This window comes from Heterodontus francisci, chromosome 28 (assembly GCF_036365525.1).
Source record: "Heterodontus francisci isolate sHetFra1 chromosome 28, sHetFra1.hap1, whole genome shotgun sequence".
NCBI lineage: Eukaryota > Metazoa > Chordata > Chondrichthyes > Heterodontiformes > Heterodontidae > Heterodontus > Heterodontus francisci.
This window is the reverse complement of record NC_090398.1, coordinates 1,260,873-1,279,819: the sequence shown is the minus strand read 5'-3', so window position 1 is coordinate 1,279,819 and position 18,947 is coordinate 1,260,873. Positions and strand designations below refer to the sequence as shown.

At 51.5% G+C, this 18,947-nt stretch overlaps 2 protein-coding genes across 2 annotated transcripts in view; one reads left to right on the top strand and one right to left on the bottom strand.

Annotated features, from left to right (window-relative positions):
* Positions 1-16,798, bottom strand: part of LOC137385184 (GTP-binding nuclear protein Ran-like) — a 49,686-nt gene extending 32,888 nt beyond the window's left edge. Inside the window, exon 1 of the mRNA XM_068060170.1 lies at positions 16,737-16,798. Coding sequence (XP_067916271.1) covers positions 16,737-16,798 — 62 coding nt within the window. The remainder of the gene's footprint in view (positions 1-16,736) is intronic.
* Positions 16,799-16,808: 10 nt separating this feature from the next.
* The window catches only part of LOC137385183 (syntaxin-3-like), a 120,106-nt gene continuing 117,967 nt past the window's right edge, over positions 16,809-18,947 (top strand). Inside the window, exon 1 of the mRNA XM_068060169.1 lies at positions 16,809-16,856. Within this exon, the coding sequence (XP_067916270.1) occupies positions 16,809-16,856 (48 nt within the window). The remainder of the gene's footprint in view (positions 16,857-18,947) is intronic.

The following is an 18,947-nucleotide window of genomic DNA, read 5'->3' as shown; positions in this document are numbered from 1 at the left end:
GTACTGCGGGAGTGCTGCACTGTCTGAGGTGCCGCGTTCTGAATGGGACATCAAACTGAGTCCCCATCTGCCCTAATAGGTGGGTGTGAAAGAACCCAAGGTCACTGCTGGAAGAAGAGTGGGTGGCAGGGAGTGTTTGAGGAGTTTTCCCCAGTGTCCTTTGGCCCAATATTTATCCTTGAACCAATTCATTGATCCCATTGCTGTTTGTGGGATCTTGCTTTGCACACAGTGGTTGCTGCGTTTCCCACAGTGAGCACAAGTCGATGGAAACACCTCATTGGCTGTACAGCATGTCAGGCTGTTGTGAGGTGGTTAGGGGCCCTGTACTGGTGTGATTTCCTTCCTTCCTGTTAAACCCTCTCTGCCTCCTCAACCTTCGTGTATTGTTGCTGTGACTCTCCCTCTACCCCTCCCCCACTCCTGCCTCCCCCTCCTCCTGCATTGATTCTCGGCATTTCACCTGCCCCGCCTCCCCCCACCCCACAAGCCTTTCTTAGTTTCAAACTCCAATAAGTGAATACAAGCAGGATATTGCACTGCACAAGGCATCACAGCTGAGGCCAGATCTCTCACCCTGTGTTTCATTCTCCCTCTGTCTATCTCCCTCTCTCTGTCTCTGTCTGTTTCTCTCCCTCTCTCTATCTCTGTCTCTCTGTCTCTCTCTATGTGTCTCTCATTCTCTGTCTCTTTTATCTCCCTCTCCGTGTCTCTCTCTCTCTCTCTTTCTGTCTGACTCGTTCTCTGTCTCTCTCTCTCTCTCTCTCTCTCTCGTTCTCTGTCTCTGTTTCCCTGTCTCACTCTGTCTCCCTGTCTCTCTCTCTGTCCCCCTGTCTTTCTCTGTGGCTCTTTCTCTCTGTTTCTCTCTCTGTCCTTCTCTCTCTCTCTGTCTCTCTCTCACTCTGTCTCCCTGTCTCACTCTGTCTCCCTGTCTCTCTCTCTTTGTTTCCCTGTCTCACTCTGTCTCCCTGTCTCTCTCTCTCTGTCTCCCTGTCTCTCTCTCTCTCTGTGGCTCTTTCTCTTGTTTCTCTCTCTGTCCTTCTCTCTCTCTCTCTCTCTCTCTCTCTCTGTTTCCCTGTCTCACTCTGTCTCCCTGTCTCTCTCTGTTTCTCTCTCTCTCTGTGGCTCTTTCTCTTGTTTCTCTCTCTGTCCTTCTCTCTCTGTCTCTCTCTCTCTCTGTTTCCCTGTCTCACTCTGTCTCCCTGTCTCTCTCTCACTCTCTCTCTCTCTCTGTTTCCCTGTCTCACTCTGTCTCCCTGTCTCTCTCTCTCTCTCTCTGTCTCTCTCTCTCTCTGTTTCCCTGTCTCACTCTGTCTCCCTGTCTCTCTCTCTCTCTCTCTCTGTCTCTCTCTCTCTCTCTGTTTCCCTGTCTCACTCTGTCTCCCTGTCTCTCTCTCTCTGTCTCCCTGTCTCTCTCTGTTTCTCTCTCTCTCTGTGGCTCTTTCTCTTGTTTCTCTCTCTGTCCTTCTCTCTCTGTCTCTCTCTCTCTCTGTTTCCCTGTCTCACTCTGTCTCCCTGTCTCTCTCTGTTTCTCTCTCTCTGTCGCTCTTTCTCTCTGTTTCTCTCTCTGTCCTTCTCTCTCTCTCTCTGTCTCTCTCTCTCTCTGTTTCCCTGTCTCACTCTGTCTCCCTGTCTCTCTCTCTCTCTCTCTCTGTTTCCCTGTCTCACTCTGTCTCCCTGTCTCTCTCTCTCTCTCTCTGTCTCTCTCTCTCTCTGTTTCCCTGTCTCACTCTGTCTCCCTGTCTCTCTCTGTTTCTCTCTCTCTCTGTCGCTCTTTCTCTCTGTTTCTCTCTCTCTCTCTGTCTCTCTCTCTCTCTGTTTCCCTGTCTCCCTGAGTCTCTCTCTCTCTCCCTCTCTCTGTTTCTCTCTCTCTGTCGCTCTTTCTCTCTGTTTTTCTCTCTCTGTATCTCTCTCTCTAACATCTTGCTCCCTCTCTCTCCCTGCCCTTCCCCCACCATCTCACTCTCACTCCATGTTTCCAAACCGGTTCTTCCTGTCCCAATTGCCAGTTGCCAGGGTCATTTTAACATTTCTGTCAGTTCCCGATGATTCCTCCCATTGTGTGACATTCCTAACGCCTTGATTTGAGGCCTGGACTCGAACTCCAAGGCCTGTTTGTAGCACAGTTCAGCCCAATAAGCTCTAATGAGCTTCAGACAAGATGCCAGGGGCATCATTTTGAAGAAGGTGCAGGAATGGAGAGATGGGACGGGGGGGGGGGTGGGGTGCAGAGTCTGGGGGTGGGGTGGGTGGGTGGTGGTGCAGAGTCTGAGGGGGTGTACGCACACACGACAACTACCTACATTTATATAGAGCCGTTAATGGAGTGAAATGTCCCACGGTGTTTCACGGGAGCGTGATTCGGAGAAAATGTGACACTGAGAGAAAAGGAAGGGGGCGAGGCCTTGGAGAGATTGGAAAACAAGGACAAGAATCTCAAAATCGTGCCGTTGTTTAGCCGGGAGTCAGGGTGGGTCAGTGAGCACAGGGGGTGAGGGGTGAACGGGACTCGGTGTGAGTTCGGACATGGGGGGGTGGGGGGGGGGGGATGGTGCAGCAGAGTTTCGGATGAGCTGAAGTTTACGGAGGGTAGAATGTGGGAGAGCAGCCAGGAGAGTGTTGGAATAGTCAAGTCTGGAGGTGACAGAGGCAGGGACGAGGGTTTCAGCAGCGGATGAGCCGAGACAGGGGCGGAGACGGGCGATGTTACGGAGGTGGGAATAGGCGGTGTTAGTGATGGCGTGGACGTGTGTGGCCGGAACCTCATCCCGGGGTGAAGTATTGACAATGAGGTCGCCAACAGTCTGGCTCAACCTCGGAGAGTTATGAGGGAGAGGGGTGGAATCGCAGGCGAGGGGACAGAGTTTGTGACGTTGGTGCGCGTATGAAGTTTCAAGAGGCGTTTGACAAGCCGCCACTAAATAAAGCTGTTGGCAAAATTAAGGCCATGTAATTAAAGGCACGCACTTAAAGGGACAGTGGCAACGTGGACATGAAATTGGGTGAGAGACAGAAAACAGAGAGCAGTGGCGAACATTTCTTTCTCAGAGTGAGGGGGAAATGTGCAGTGATGCTCCCCAGGGCTCTGTATGAGGACCACCCCTCCTTTTGATTCTATATTGATGACTTGGATGTGGGAAGACAGGGCACAACTTCAAAATCTGGAGATAACACAAAACTTGTTCACGTACGAAAGAGTGAGGGGGATAGTAACAGACTTCAAGTGGACAGAGACAGGCTGGTGCAATGGGCGGACATGCGGCAGATACTGTTTAACGCAGAGAAGTGTGAAGTGAAGTAGGGAGAACGAGGAGAAGCCATCTAAAATAAAGGGTACGATTCTCGAGGGGGTGCAGGAGCAGAGGGGCCTGGGGGCTATACAAACACAAATCTTTGGAGGTAGCAGGACCGGTTGAGCTGTTAATAGAAGCAGAAACAATCCTTGTCTTCATTAACAGAGTAGAAAGACAAGGAAAGTTGGTCCTAAACCTTTAATTTCATTAAGAGATTTAATGATTGAATCTGCTTCCACCGCCCTTTCAGGCAGCGCGTTCCAGATCACAACAACTCACTGTGTTAAAAAACATTTCTCCTCATCTCCCCCTCTGGTCCCTCTGCCGATTATCTTCAATCTGTGTCCCGCTGGTTACCGACCCTCCAGCCACCGGAAACACTTTCTCCTCATTTACTCCGTCAAAACCCCTCGTAATTCTGAACGCCCCGATTAAATCTCCTCTTAACCTTCTCTGCTCGAAGGAGAACAATCCCAGCTTCTCCAGTCTCTCCACATTCACTGAACTCCCTCATCCCTGGGAGGATTCTGGACAATCTCCTCCCACACTGTCTCCGAGGCCTTGACTTCCTTCCCCAAGTCCGGTGCCCCAGAATTGGACACAATACTCCAGCTGAGGCCCAGCCAGTGATTTATACAGGTCTATCAATAGTTTACTTGTTTTTATACTGTATTTATCTTGTAATAAAGACAAGGAACCCGTATGGTTTATTTGACAGTTTTCACAACTTGTCCTGCCACCTTCAAAGATTCCTTCAGCCTCTACACCCCTCCCTATCTCTGCAACCTCCTCCAGTCCCTACAACCCTCCCTATCTCTGTAACCTCCTCCAGTCCCTACAACCCTCCCTATCTCTGTAACCTCCTCCAGCCCCTACAACCCTCCCTATCTCTGTAAACTCCTCCAGCACCTACAACCCTCCCTATCTCTGCAACCGCCTCCAGTCTCTACAACCCTCCCTATCTCTGTAACCTCCTCCAGCCCCTACAACCCTCCCTATCTCTGTAACCTCCTCCAGCCCCTACAACCCTCCCTATCTCTGCAACCGCCTCCAGTCTCTACAACCCTCCCTATCTCTGTAACCTCCTCCAGCCCCTACAACACTCCCTATCTGTGTAACCTCCTCCAGCCCCTACAACCCTCCCTATCTCTGTAACCTCCTCCAGCCCGTACAACCCTCCCTATCTCTGCAACCGCCTCCAGTCTCTACAACCCTCCCTATCTCTGCAACCACCTCCAGTCCCTACAACCCTCCCTATCTCTGTAACCTCCTCCAGCCCCTACAACCCTCCCTATCTCTGCAACCGCCTCCAGTCTCTACAACCCTCCCTATCTCTGCAACCACCTCCAGTCCCTACAACCCTCCCTATCTCTGTAACCTCCTCCAGCCCCTACAACCCTCCCTATCTCTGCAACCTCCTCCAGTCCCTACAACCCTCCCTATCTCTGTAACCTCCTCCAGCCCCTACAACACTCCGTATCTCTGTAACCTCCTCCAGCCCCTACAACCCTCACTATCTCTGCAACCACCTCCAGTCCCTACAACCCTCCCTATCTCTGTAACCTCCTCCAGTCCCTACAACCCTCCTTATCTCTGTAACCTCCTCCAGCCCCTACAACCCCCTATCTCTGTAACCTCCTCCGGCCGCTACAATCCTTCCTATCTCTGTAACCTCCTCCAGCCCCTACAACCCTACCTCCTCCAGTCCCTACAACCCTCCCCTATCTCTGTAACCTCCTCCAGCCGCTACAACCCTTCCTATCTCTATAACCTCTCACAGCCCCTACACCGCTCCCTATCTTTGTAACCTCCTCCAGCTCCTAGACCCTTCCCTATCTCTGTAACCTCCTCCAGCCCCTACACCCTCCCTATCTCTGTAACCTCCTCCAGCCCCTACAACCATCCCTATCTCTATAACCTCTCCCAGCCCCTACACCGCTCCCTATCTTTGTAACCTCCTCCAGCCCCTACAACCATCCCTATCTCTATAACCTCTCCCAGCCCCTACACCCTCCCTATCTCTGTAACCTCCTCCAGCCCCTACAACCCTCCCTATCTCTGTAACCTCTTCCAGCCCCTACAACTCTCCCTATCTCTGTAACCTCCTCCAGTCCCTACAGCCCCCTATCTCTGTAACCTCTTCCAGCCCCTACAACTCTCCCTATCTCTGTAACCTCCTCCAGTCCCTACAACCCTCCCTATCTCTGTAACCTCCTCAAGTCCCTACAGCCCCCTATCTCTGTAACCTCTTCCAGCCCCTACAACTCTCCCTATCTCTGTAACCTCCTCCAGCCTCTACAACTCTCCCTATCTCTGTAACCTCCTCCAGCCCCTACAACCCTCCCTATCTCTGTAACCTCCTCCAGTCCCTACAACCCTCTGAGATCTCTGCGCTCCTCCAATTCCGACCTCTTGAGCATCCCCCGATTTTAATCTCTCCACCATTGGCGGCCGTGCCTTCAGCTGCCTGGGCCCTGAGCTCTGGAATTCCCTCCCTAAACCTCTCCGCCTCTCTCTCTCCTCCTTTAAGACATTTTTAAAACCTCCCTCTTTGACCCAGCTTTTGGTCACCTCTCCCTAATATCTCCGTATGTGGCTCAGGGTCTAAATTAGCAACTTGGTTAAACATGATTTGCTATTAAATCCAATCCTAATCTAATTCTGCATCTGTCCAAGCGATTGTTAATTTTGTCCCGAATTATCGTATCTAAAAGCTTTCCCACCAGCGAGGTTAAACCGACTGGTCTGTAGTTGCTGGGCTTATCCTTACACCCTGTTTTGACCAAGGTTGTAACATTTGCAATTCACCAGTCCTCTGGCACCACCCCTGTATCTCCAGAGGACTGGAAAAATTATGGCCAGTGCCTCTGCAATTTCCACCCTTACTTCCCTCCGTATCCTTGGATGCATCTCATTCGGTCCTGGAGACATATCCTCTTTAAGTACAGCCAGCCTATCTAAAACAACCTCCATCAATTTTTAGTCCATCCAGTGTCTCAACTACCTCCTTTTTCACTATGACCTGGGCAGGATCATCTTCCTTAGTAAAGACAGATGCAAAATACCCATTTAGTACCTTAGCCCTACCCCCCGACTCCTTGTGTTAATCCTCTTTTTGGTCCCTAATTGGCCCCATTCCTCCTTTTACCGCCCTTTCACTATTTATATGCCGCTAGAAGACTTTTCGATTCCCTTTTCTGATATTCCATTCTCAAGTATTCTATTCACTCCCCCTTATATCCTTTATTCAGTTAGACCGTATTTAACCCCTGTGCTGTACCTGTCCTGGGAGTGTTTGATGGGGACAGTGTGGAGGGAGTTTTACTCTGTATCTAACCCCCATGCTGTACCTGTCCTGGGAGTATTTGATGGGGGACAGTGTCGAGGGAGCTTTACTCTGTATCTAACCACGTGCTGTACCTGTCCTGAGAGTGTTTGATGGGGACAGTGTAGAGGGAGTTTTACTCTGTATCTAACCCCCGTGCTGTACCTGTCCTGAGAGTGTTTGATGGGGACAGTGTAGAGGGAGCTTTACTCTGTATCTAACCACGTGCTGTACCTGTCCTGAGAGTGTTTGATGGGGACAGTGTAGAGGGAGCTTTACTCTGTATCTAACCCCCCGTGCTGTACCTGTCCTGGGAGTATTTGATGGGGACAGTGTCGAGGGAGCTTTACTCTGTATCTAACCCCCCGTGCTGTACCTGTCCTGGGAGTATTTGATGGGGACAGTGTAGAGGGAGCTTTACTCTGTATCTAACCCCCCGTGCTGTACCTGTCCTGGGAGTATTTGATGGGGACAGTGTAGAGGGAGCTTTACTCTGTATTTAACCCCCGTGCTGTACCTGTCCTGGGAGTATTTGATGGGGGACAGTGTCGAGGGAGCTTTACTCTGTATCTAACCCCCGTGCTGTACCTGTCCTGAGAGTGTTTGATGGGGACAGTGTCGAGGGAGCTTTACTCTGTATCTAACCCCCGTGCTGTACCTGTCCTGAGAGTGTTTGATGGGGACAGTGTCGAGGGAGCTTTACTCTGTATCTAACCCCCGTGCTGTACCTGTCCTGGGAGTATTTGATGGGGGACAGTGTCGAGGGAGCTTTACTCTGTATCTAACCCCCGTGCTGTACCTGTCCTGAGAGTGTTTGATGGGGACAGTGTCGAGGGAGCTTTACTCTGTATCTAACCCCCCGTGCTGTACCTGTCCTGGGAGTATTTGATGGGGACAGTGTCGAGGGAGCTTTACTCTGTATCTAACCCCCCGTGCTGTACCTGTCCTGGGAGTGTTTGATGGGGACAGTGTCGAGGGAGCTTTACTCTGTATCTAACCCCCCGTGCTGTACCTGTCCTGGGAGTATTTGATGGGGACAGTGTAGAGGGAGCTTTACTCTGTATCTAACCCCCGTGCTGTACCTGTCCTGGGAGTATTTGATGGGGGACAGTGTGGAGGGAGCTTTACTCTGTATCTAACCCCCCGTACTGTACCTGTCCTGGGAGTATTTGATGGGGGACAGTGTCGAGGGAGCTTTACTCTGTATCTAACCCCCGTGCTGTACCTGTCCTGGGAGTATTTGATGGGGGACAGTGTCGAGGGAGCTTTACTCTGTATCTAACCCCCGTACTGTACCTGTCCTGGGAGTATTTGATGGGGACAGTGTAGAGGGAGCTTTACTCTGTATCTAACCCCCGTGCTGTACCTGTATTGAGAGTGTTTGGTGATCCCCCTCTTGTTTATTCTCGAGATGTTTGCTGTGGAACAGGATCTCTGCTGCTTTGTCATCAGTGAGCTCACCTGAAAATAGCCACGGCCTGAGATCCTGATTCCTTCGGCCCTCTCATGGTCCTCCAATCACCTCGTTCCCCTCAGCCCTGACCTTTATCCTCTCTGGGCTGTGGAAGTGATGTTTCGGGGTAGAAAGAGGAGCGGGGTGGGGGGGGGGGGTGGGGATTAGATACAGTGCAACACGATTTCTCTCTATTTCCTCCTCTTACCCCCCAAATGAGTGGGTGGGCCTGATGCACTACTCACGGCCTCTGAAGGCCTTCCTTAAACGTGGGGACCTCCCGATACCTCTCCGTCTCCCTCCCTCTCCTCTTTCAAGGCCGACCCTAAAACCTGCATCCACCAATTCAATTCCCTTTTGAGAGCCTCGATTGAATCTGCCTCCACCACACTCTCAGACAGAGCATTCCAGATCCTAACCACTCGCTGTGTGAAATAGTTTTCCCTCTTGTCACTGTTGCTTCTTGCGCCAATCACCTTAAATCAGTGTCCTCTGGTTCCGGATCCTTCCGTCAATGGGAACGGTTTCTCCTGATCTACTCTGTCCAGACGCGCCCCCCTCATGATTTTGAGAAATGCCAATGGGTGCTAAGGGGGGCCAGCAAAGTCTCGTTGTTAAGTAAACCCAGCCTCGGGTCAGTCAGAGTGCAATTGCTGCATTGTTGCGCTTGTGAGGTTCAGACTGCGGATCGGGGAAGCACATGGCCGTTTAAGATTGCTTTGTGTGTGAAGCAACATGTGACATCTAGATTGTGAGCTCTACCTGCATTTGGTGCTCGATTATATAATTTATTCCTTCAAATACGTACAGAAATTAGTGTCTAACAGAGAGAGGTTAATTTATATAGGCGTCAAAAGCAGGATTCAATGCTGGATTCTGCTGAGGTCACTGAACTCAGTCACGGTGTGGTACTGAGTCCCCACACGCAGACAGACACAGACAGACACACACACAGACAGACACAGATAGACACACACACACGCAGACGCACACACAAGCAGACAGATACACAAAGACAAGCAGACACACACACACACACACACAGAAAGACAAGCAGACACAGAGACAAACACACAGATGCATGCGGACATGCACAGACACACAGACATAGACAGACACAGACAGACACGTGCACACAGACACACACAGACGCGCACAGCCAGACGCGCACAGACAGACACATGCACACAGACAGAGACAGACATGAACACAGACGTGCACAGACAGACAGAGACAAGGTGAGGTCAAATGCAGCCTCTCTGGTTATAGCTCCCTCTCTGATTTATAACTCTGATCCCGTTTCCAGTCACGAGTTCACTGAATCGGCCCTCCTGACCTCACCATGATGTCTTTACGTTTTCACAGCTGATCCCCGAGGGGGGTCGGCAGCTTGTAACCAGAGACTGCGGGGAACCATCGAGTGACTGTCAGGAGCACGCTGGCTAATCATAGTGGCAGGGTCACCACGAAGACTCCCTCATCTCTCACTCACCCGCTCTCTGTCCCTCTCACCCTCACACACTCTCTCTCTCTCTTACCTCTCTCTGTCCCTCTCACCCTCACACACTCTCTCTCTCACCCTCTCTCTCTCTCACCGTCTCTGTCGCTCTCAATCTCACTCTCTCTCTCTCCTCTCTCTGTCCCTCTCTTTCTCTCTCTCTCTCTCTCCTCTCTCTGTCCCTCTCACTCTCACTCTCTCTCTCTCCTCTCTCTGTCCCTCTCACCCTCACACACTCTCTCTCTCTCTTACCTCTCTCTGTCCCTCTCACCCTCACACACTCTCTCTCTCACCCTCTCTCTCTCTCACCGTCTCTGTCGCTCTCAATCTCACTCTCTCTCTCTCCTCTCTCTGTCCCTCTCACTCTCACTCTCTCTCTCCTCTCTCTGTCCCTCTCACTCTCACACTCTCTCTCTCACCTCTCTGTCCCTCTGACTCTCACTCACCCTCTCTCTGTCCCTCTCACTCTCTCTCTCACCTCTCTGACCCTCTCACTCTCACTCTCTCTCTCCCACCTCTCTCTGTCCCTCTCTCTCTCTCTCTCTCTCACCTCTCTCTGTCGCTCTCACTCTCACACACTGTCTCTCTCACCCACTCTCTGTCCATCTCACTCTCATACACTCGCTCTCTCAGTCTCTCTGTCACTCACACTCTCATACCCTCTCTCTCTCTCTCACCCTCTCTCTGTCCTTTTCACTCTCACACTGTCTCTCTCACCTCTCTCTGACCCTCTCACTCTCACACACACTCTCTCACTCTCACTCTCTCTCTCTCTAACCTCTCTCTGACACTCTCACTCTCTCTCTCACCTCTCTCTGTCCCTCTCACTCTCACTCTCTCTCATCTCTCTCTGCCCCTCTCACTCTCATCTCTCTCTCTCACCTCTCTCTGTCGCTCTCACTCTCACACACACTCTCTCTCTGTCACTCACACTCTCATACCCTCTCTCTCTCTCTCTCTCACCCTCTTCCGGTCTCTCTCCCTCTGTTTCCCTTTGTCTCTCTCTCTGTCTCTTTCTCTCTCTTTCCCTCTCTCTCTCTTCCTCCCTCTCTCTTTCACACTGTCCTTCCCTCTGTCTCTCTTTGTCTCTTTCTCTATCTATCTATCTCTTTCTATCTCTTCCTCTATCTCTCTGACACATTCTCTCTATTTCCCCCCTTTCTCTATCTGTCTCTCTCTGTTCTTCCTCCCTCTCTCTGTCACTTTTTATCTCTCTTACTGTTCTCTCTCATCCCTCCCATTCCTCAGTCTCTCCCCTCCCTCCCTCTCTTGCTATCTCACTCTCCCTCTCTCTCTGTTGTTCTCTTTCTTTCTGTCCCTCACTCTCACACTTTCTCTCTCTCGCCTGCACACAAAGTAATCAAAAAGACAACACGGGAACATCAGAAATAGGAGCCGGGGTCAGGGGTGGAGGGAGGCCACTCGGCCCCTCAAGTCTGTCATTCAGTCTAATTCATGGATGATTTTCTATCTCGTCTCCAAATTCCTGCCTAATTCCCAGGTCCCCTCATTAGCTCAGAGTCCAAAACAGGGAATATTATCCTTTACAGCCAGAGGTTTAAACACAAAATGGAAGATGTTTTGCTATAGCTGTAGAAAACACTGGTACAACAATATCTAGAGTTACTGTACACAGTTCTGGTCTCCATATCACACTGGGAGTTACTGTGCACAGTTCTGGTCTCCATATCACACTGGGAGTTACTGTGCACAGTTCCGGTCTCCATATCACACTGGGAGTTACTGTACACAGTTCCAGTCTCCATATCACACTGGGAGTTACTGTGTACAGTTCTGGTCTCCATATCACACTGGGAGTTACTGTACACACTTCCGGTCTCCATATCACACTGGAGTTACTGTGCACAGTTCCGGTCTCCATATCACACTGGAGTTACTGTGCACAGTTCCAGTCTCCATATCACACTGGAGTTACTGTGCACAGTTCCGGTCTCCATATCACACTGGGAGTTACTGTACACAGTTCCAGTCTCCATATCACACTGGGAGTTACTGTGTACAGTTCTGGTCTCCATATCACACTGGGAGTTACTGTACACACTTCCGGTCTCCATATCACACTGGAGTTACTGTGTACAGTTCTGGTCTCCATATCACACTGGGAGTTACTGTACACACTTCCGGTCTCCATATCACACTGGAGTTACTGTGTACAGTTCTGGTCTCCATATCACACTGGAGTTACTGTGTACAGTTCTGGTCTCCATATCACACTGGGAGTTACTGTACTCAGTTCTGGTCTCCATATCACACTGGGAGTTACTGTGTACAGTTCCGGTCTCCATATCACACTGGGAGTTACTGTACACAGTTCCAGTCTCCATATCACACTGGGAGTTACTGTGTACAGTTCCGGTCTCCATATCACACTGGGAGTTACTGTACTCAGTTCTGGTCTCCATATCACACTGGAGTTACTGTGTACAGTTCTGGTCTCCATATCACACTGGGTGTTACTGTACACAGTTCTGGTCTCCATATCACACTGGGAGTTACTGTGTACAGTTCCGGTCTCCATATCACACTGGGAGTTACTGTACTCAGTTCTGGTCTCCATATCACACTGGAGTTACTGTGTACAGTTCCGGTCTCCATATCACACTGGGAGTTACTGTACTCAGTTCTGGTCTCCATATCACACTGGAGTTACTGTGTACAGTTCTGGTCTCCATATCACACTGGGAGTTACTGTGCACAGTTCTGGTCTTCATATCACACTGGGAGTTACTGTACACAGTTCTGGTCTCCATATCACACTGCGAGTTACTGTACACAGTTCTGGTCTCCATATCACACTGGGAGTTACTGTACACAGTTCTGGTCTCCATATCACACTGGAGTTACTGTGTACAGTTCTGGTCTCCATATCACACTGGGAGTTACTGTACTCAGTTCTGGTCTCCATATCACACTGGAGTTACTGTGTACAGTTCTGGTCTCCATATCACACTGGGAGTTACTGTACACAGTTCTGGTCTCCATATCACACTGGGAGTTACTGTACACAGTTCTGGTCTCCATATCACACTGGGAGTTACTGTACACAGTTCTGGTCTCCATATCACACTGGGAGTTACTGTACTCAGTTCTGGTCTCCATATCACACTGGGAGTTACTGTACACAGTTCTGGTCTCCATATCACACTGGGAGTTACTGTGTACAGTTCTGGTCTCCATATCACACTGGGAGTTACTGTGTACAGTTCCGGTCTCCATATCACACTGGGAGTTACTGTACACAGTTCCGGTCTCCATATCACACTGGAGTTACTGTGTACAGTTCTGGTCTCCATATCACACTGGGAGATACTGTACACAGTTCTGGTCTCCATATCACACTGGGAGTTACTGTACACAGTTCCAGTCTCCATATCACACTGGAGTTACTGTGTACAGTTCTGGTCTCCATATCACACTGTGAGTTACTGTACTCAGTTCTGGTCTCCATATCACACTGGGAGTTACTGTACACAGTTCTGGTCTCCATATCACACTGGGAGTTACTGTGTACAGTTCTGGTCTCCATATCACACTGGGAGTTACTGTGCACAGTTCCGGTCTCCATGTCACACTGGGAGTTACTGTGTACAGTTCCGGTCTCCATATCACACTGGGAGTTACTGTACACTGTTCCGGTCTCCATATCACACTGGGAGTTACTGTGCACAGTTCCAGTCTCCATATCACACTGGGAGTTACTGTGTACAGTTCTGGTCTCCATATCACACTGGGAGTTACTGTGTACAGTTCCGGTCTCCATATCACACTGGGAGTTACTGTGTACAGTTCTGGTCTCCATATCACACTGGGAGTTACTGTGCAGAGTTCCGGTCTCCATATCACACTGGGAGTTACTGTGCAGAGTTCCAGTCTCCATATCACACTGGGAGTTACTGTACACTGTTCCGGTCTCCATATCACACTGGGAGTCATTGTGCACAGTTCTGGTCTCCATATCACACTGGGAGTCATTGTGCACAGTTCTGGTCTCCATATCACACTGGGAGTCATTGTGCACAGTTCTGGTCTCCATATCACACTGGGAGTCATTGTGCACAGTTCTGGTCTCCATATCACACTGGGAGTCATTGTGCACAGTTCTGGTCTCCATATCACACTGGGAGTCATTGTGCACAGTTCTGGTCTCCATATCACACTGGGAGTCATTGTGCACAGTTCTGGTCTCCATATCACACTGGGAGTCATTGTACACAGTTCCGGTCTCCATATCACACTGGGAGTTACTGTGCACAGTTCCGGTCTCCATATCACACTTGGGAGTTACTGTGTACAGTTCCGGTCTCCATATCACACTGGGAGTTACTGTGTCCAGTTCCGGTCTCCATATCACACTGGGAGTTACTGTGCACAGTTCCGGTCTCCATATCACACTGGGAGTTACTGTGTAGAGTTCCGGTCTCCATATCACACTGGAGTTACTGTACACAGTTCTGGTCTCCATATCACACTGGGAGTTACTGTGTACAGTTCCGGTCTCCATATCACACTGGGAGTTACTGTGTACAGTTCCGGTCTCCATATCACACTGGGAGTTACTGTGCACAGTTCCGGTCTCCATATCACACTGGGAGTTACTGTGCACAGTTCCGGTCTCCATATCACACTGGGAGTTACTGTGTACAGTTCCGGTCTCCATATCACACTGGGAGTTACTGTGTACAGTTCCGGTCTCCATATCACACTGGGAGTTACTGTGTACAGTTCCGGTCTCCATATCACACTGGGAGTTACTGTGTACAGTTCCGGTCTCCATATCACACTGGGAGTTACTGTGTACAGTTCCGGTCTCCATATCACACTGGGAGTTACTGTGTACAGTTCCGGTCTCCATATCACACTGGGAGTTACTGTGTACAGTTCCGGTCTCCATATCACACTGGGAGTTACTGTGTACAGTTCCGGTCTCCATATCACACTGAGAGTTACTGTGCACAGTTCCGGTCTCCATATCACACTGGGAGTCATTGTGCACAGTTCCAGTCTCCATATCACACTGGGAGTTACTGTGTGCAGTTCTGGTCTCCATATCACACTGGGAGTTACTGTGTACAGTTCCGGTCTCCATATCACACTGGGAGTTGCTGTGCACAGTTCCGGTCTCCATATCACACTGGGAGTCATTGTGCACAGTTCCGGTCTCCATATCACACTGGGAGTTACTGTGTACAGTTCTGGTCTCCATATCACACTGGGAGTTACTGTGTACAGTTCCGGTCTCCATATCACACTGGGAGTTACTGTCCACAGTTCCGGTCTCCATATCACACTGGGAGTTGCTGTGCACAGTTCCGGTCTCCATATCACACTGGGAGTTGCTGTGCACAGTTCCGGTCTCCATATCACACTGGGAGTTACTGTGTACAGTTCTGGTCTCCATATCACACTGGGAGTTACTGTGTACAGTTCTGGTCTCCATATCACACTGGGAGTTGCTGTGCACAGTTCTGGTCTCCATATCACACTGGGAGTTACTGTGTACAGTTCCGGTCTCCATATCACACTGGGAGTTGCTGTGCACAGTTCCGGTCTCCATATCACACTGGGAGTCATTGTGCACAGTTCCGGTCTCCATATCACACTGGGAGTTACTGTGTACAGTTCTGGTCTCCATATCACACTGGGAGTTACTGTGTACAGTTCCGGTCTCCATATCACACTGGGAGTTACTGTCCACAGTTCCGGTCTCCATATCACACTGGGAGTTGCTGTGCACAGTTCCGGTCTCCATATCACACTGGGAGTTGCTGTGCACAGTTCCGGTCTCCATATCACACTGGGAGTTACTGTGTACAGTTCTGGTCTCCATATCACACTGGGAGTTACTGTGTACAGTTCTGGTCTCCATATCACACTGGGAGTTGCTGTGCACAGTTCTGGTCTCCATATCACACTGGGAGTTACTGTGTACAGTTCCGGTCTCCATATCACACTGGGAGTTGCTGTGCACAGTTCCGGTCTCCATATCACACTGGGAGTTACTGTGCACAGTTCCGGTCTCCATATCACACTGGGAGTTACTGTGTACAGTTCCGGTCTCCATATCACACTGGGAGTTACTGTGTACAGTTCCGGTCTCCATATCACACTGGGAGTTACTGTGTACAGTTCCGGTCTCCATATCACACTGGGAGTTACTGTGGACAGTTCCGGTCTCCATATCACACTGGGAGTTACTGTGTACAGTTCCGGTCTCCATATCACACTGGGAGTCATTGTGCACGGTATCCATAGGCGTTAACCGAATTAGAGTTTAAGTTTAAGATTCATAACATTTCACTTTTCTTCTTTAAACCTTGGTTTGTGCTGGCTTCTTTGCATTATAATGGGAAAGCGGTGAACAAGGGTGCTCCAAGTGGGGGCTCAAAACACGGTGTGTTTAAAATTAACGCCTGTTACAGTAAGACCAGGTGAAGGCTGAGAGGGAACCCCGGACACCTTTCTCACCTGATAGTAACACAGGGAGACAGAGACAAAGAGGGAGTGGACATAGTGAGAGAGAGGGACAGAGGGAGACGAGAGAGACAGAGAGAGTACGAGACAGAGAGAGTGAGAACACAGGAAGACAACAGGAGAGAGAGAGAAACAGACAGAGGTTGAAAGACAGACAGAGGGAGAATGTGAAGCCTCCTGCAGTCGAATAGCTAACCCCCCGCCACGCCCCCACGCCGCCCCCCCCCCCCACCCCGGACTGCACTTTTTAATAGGGCTCCACGTGCATGTGTGGAAAAGGAAGAGGGGAATGTGGGCAGTGGCTCCAAGAATGGGGTGGAGGAGTGGTGGAAGTTGTGGGGTGGTGTTGAGGCGAGGTTCAGGAGTTTTCCGGAATTGTCTGCATCAGTTCCTATTGCTGATGCACACACCGGCACAGGGACAGGACCATCCACCCAGGGCCCACTGCGGACCTTCGGCAAGTGAAAGCAACCTCGATGCCTGGCAGCCGCGGCCCCACTGTCCGGGTACACTCCAGGTTACCTGGTGGGTTGGTCAGTAGCCAGGGCCTGCTACAATTTGACCTCAGCACCGTCTTCCCCTTCCCCCACCTTGGCAAGGTTGGGAGTGAGGAATCAGCCCTGGGTCCTTGCTACTGATAACTTTCCAGAAAATGCCCGTGCACACTCCCTGTACAGCAGGTTCGGGGCTTTGGCGCGCCGCACGCCCCTGTCAAACAGCCAGAAGGTTGAGCACATCCTCGTCCGAATGCCGTGCTGGACACCCCTCACCCTCTACGTGAGAGGAAAGAGTAATGTAGGAACAGGAGGAGGCCCATTCAGCTCCTTCTCCAGCCTGTTACACAGGAACAGGAGGAGGCCCATTCAGCTCCTTCTCCAGCCTGTTACACAGGAACAGGAGGAGGCCCATTCAGCCCCTTCTCTGGCCTGTTACACAGGAACAGGAGGAGGCCCATTCAGCCCCTTCTCCGGTCTGTTACACGGGAACAGGAGGAGGCCCATTCAGCCCCTTCCCCAGCCTGTTACACTGGAACAGGAGGAGGCCCATTCAGCCCCTTCTCCTGCCTGTTACACTGGAACAGGAGGAGGCCCATTCAGCCCCTTCTCCGGCCTGTTACACTGGAACAGGAGGAGGCCCATTCAGCCCCTTCTCCGGCCTGTTACACTGGAACAGGAGGAGGCCCATTCAGCCCCTTCTCCAGCCTGTTACACGGGAACAGGAGGAGGCCCATTCAGCCCCTTCCCCAGCCTGTTACACGGGAACAGGAGGAGGCCCATTCAGCCCCTTCTCCAACCTGTTACACTGGAACAGGAGGAGGCCCATTCAGCCCCTTCTCCGGCCTGTTACACGGGAACAGGAGGAGGCCCATTCAGCCCCTTCTCCGGCCTGTTACACGGGAACAGGAGGAGGCCCATTCAGCCCCTTCTCCGGCCTGTTACACAGGAACAGGAGGAGGCCCATTCAGCCCCTTCTCCAGCCTGTTACACTGGATAGGAGGAGGCCCATTCAGCCCCTTCTCCGGCCTGTTACACTGGAACAGGAGGAGGCCCATTCAGCCCCTTCTCCAGCCTGTTACACAGGAACAGGAGGAGGCCCATTCAGCCCCTTCTCCAGCCTGTTACACTGGAACAGGAGGAGGCCCATTCAGCCCCTTCTCCAGCCTGTTACACAGGAACAGGAGGAGGCCCATTCAGCCCCTTCTCCGCCCTGTTACACTGGAACAGGAGGAGGCCCATTCAGCCCCTTCTCCAGCCTGTTACACTGGAACAGGAGGAGGTCCATTCAGCCCCTTCTCCAGCCTGTTACACTGGAACAGGAGGAAGCCCATTCAGCCCCTTCTCCGGCCTGTTACACAGGAACAGGAGGAGGCCCATTCAGCCCCTTCTCCGCCCTGTTACACTGGAACAGGAGGAGGCCCATTCAGCCCCTTCTCCAGCCTGTTACACAGGAACAGGAGGAGGCCCATTCAGCCCCTTCTCCAGCCTGTTACACTAGAACAGGAGGAGGCCCATTCAGCCCCTTCTCCGGCCTGTTACACTGGAACAGGAGGGGGCCCATTCAGCCCCTTCTCCAGCCTGTTACACTAGAACAGGAGGAGGCCCATTCAGCCCCTTCTCCGGCCTGTTACACTGGAACAGGAGGGGGCCCATTCAGCCCCTTCTCCAGCCTGATACAATGGAACAGGAGGGGGCCCATTCAGCCCCTTCTCCAGCCTGTTACACAGGAACAGGAGGAGGCCCATTCAGCCCCTTCTCCAGCCTGTTACACTGGAACAGGAGGAGGCCCATTCAGCCCCTTCTCCAGCCTGTTACACTGGAACAGGAGGAGGCCCATTCAGCCCCTTCTCCAGCCTGTTACACAGGAACAGGAGGAGGCCCATTCAGCCCCTTCTCCAGCCTGTTACACTAGAACAGGAGGAGGCCCATTCAGCCCCTTCTCCAGCCTGTTACACAGGAACAGGAGGAGGCCCATTCAGCCCCTTCTCCAGCCTGTTACACTAGAACAGGAGGAGGCCCATTCAGCCCCTTCTCCGGCCTGTTACACGGGAACAGGAGGAGGCCCATTCAGCCCCTTCTCCAGCCTGTTACACAGGAACAGGAGGAGGCCCATTCAGCCCCTTCTCCAGCCTGTTACACGGGAACAGGAGGAGGCCCATTCAGACCCTTCTCCAGCCTGTTACACGGGAACAGGAGGAGGCCCATTCAGCCCCTTCTCCAGCCTGTTACACGGGAACAGGAGGAGGCCCATTCAGCCCCTTCTCCAGCCTGTTACACAGGAACAGGAGGAGGCCCATTCAGCCCCTTCTCCAGCCTGTTACACTGGAACAGGAGGGGGCCCATTCAGCCTCTTCTCCAGCCTGTTACACTGGAACAGGAGGAGGCCCAT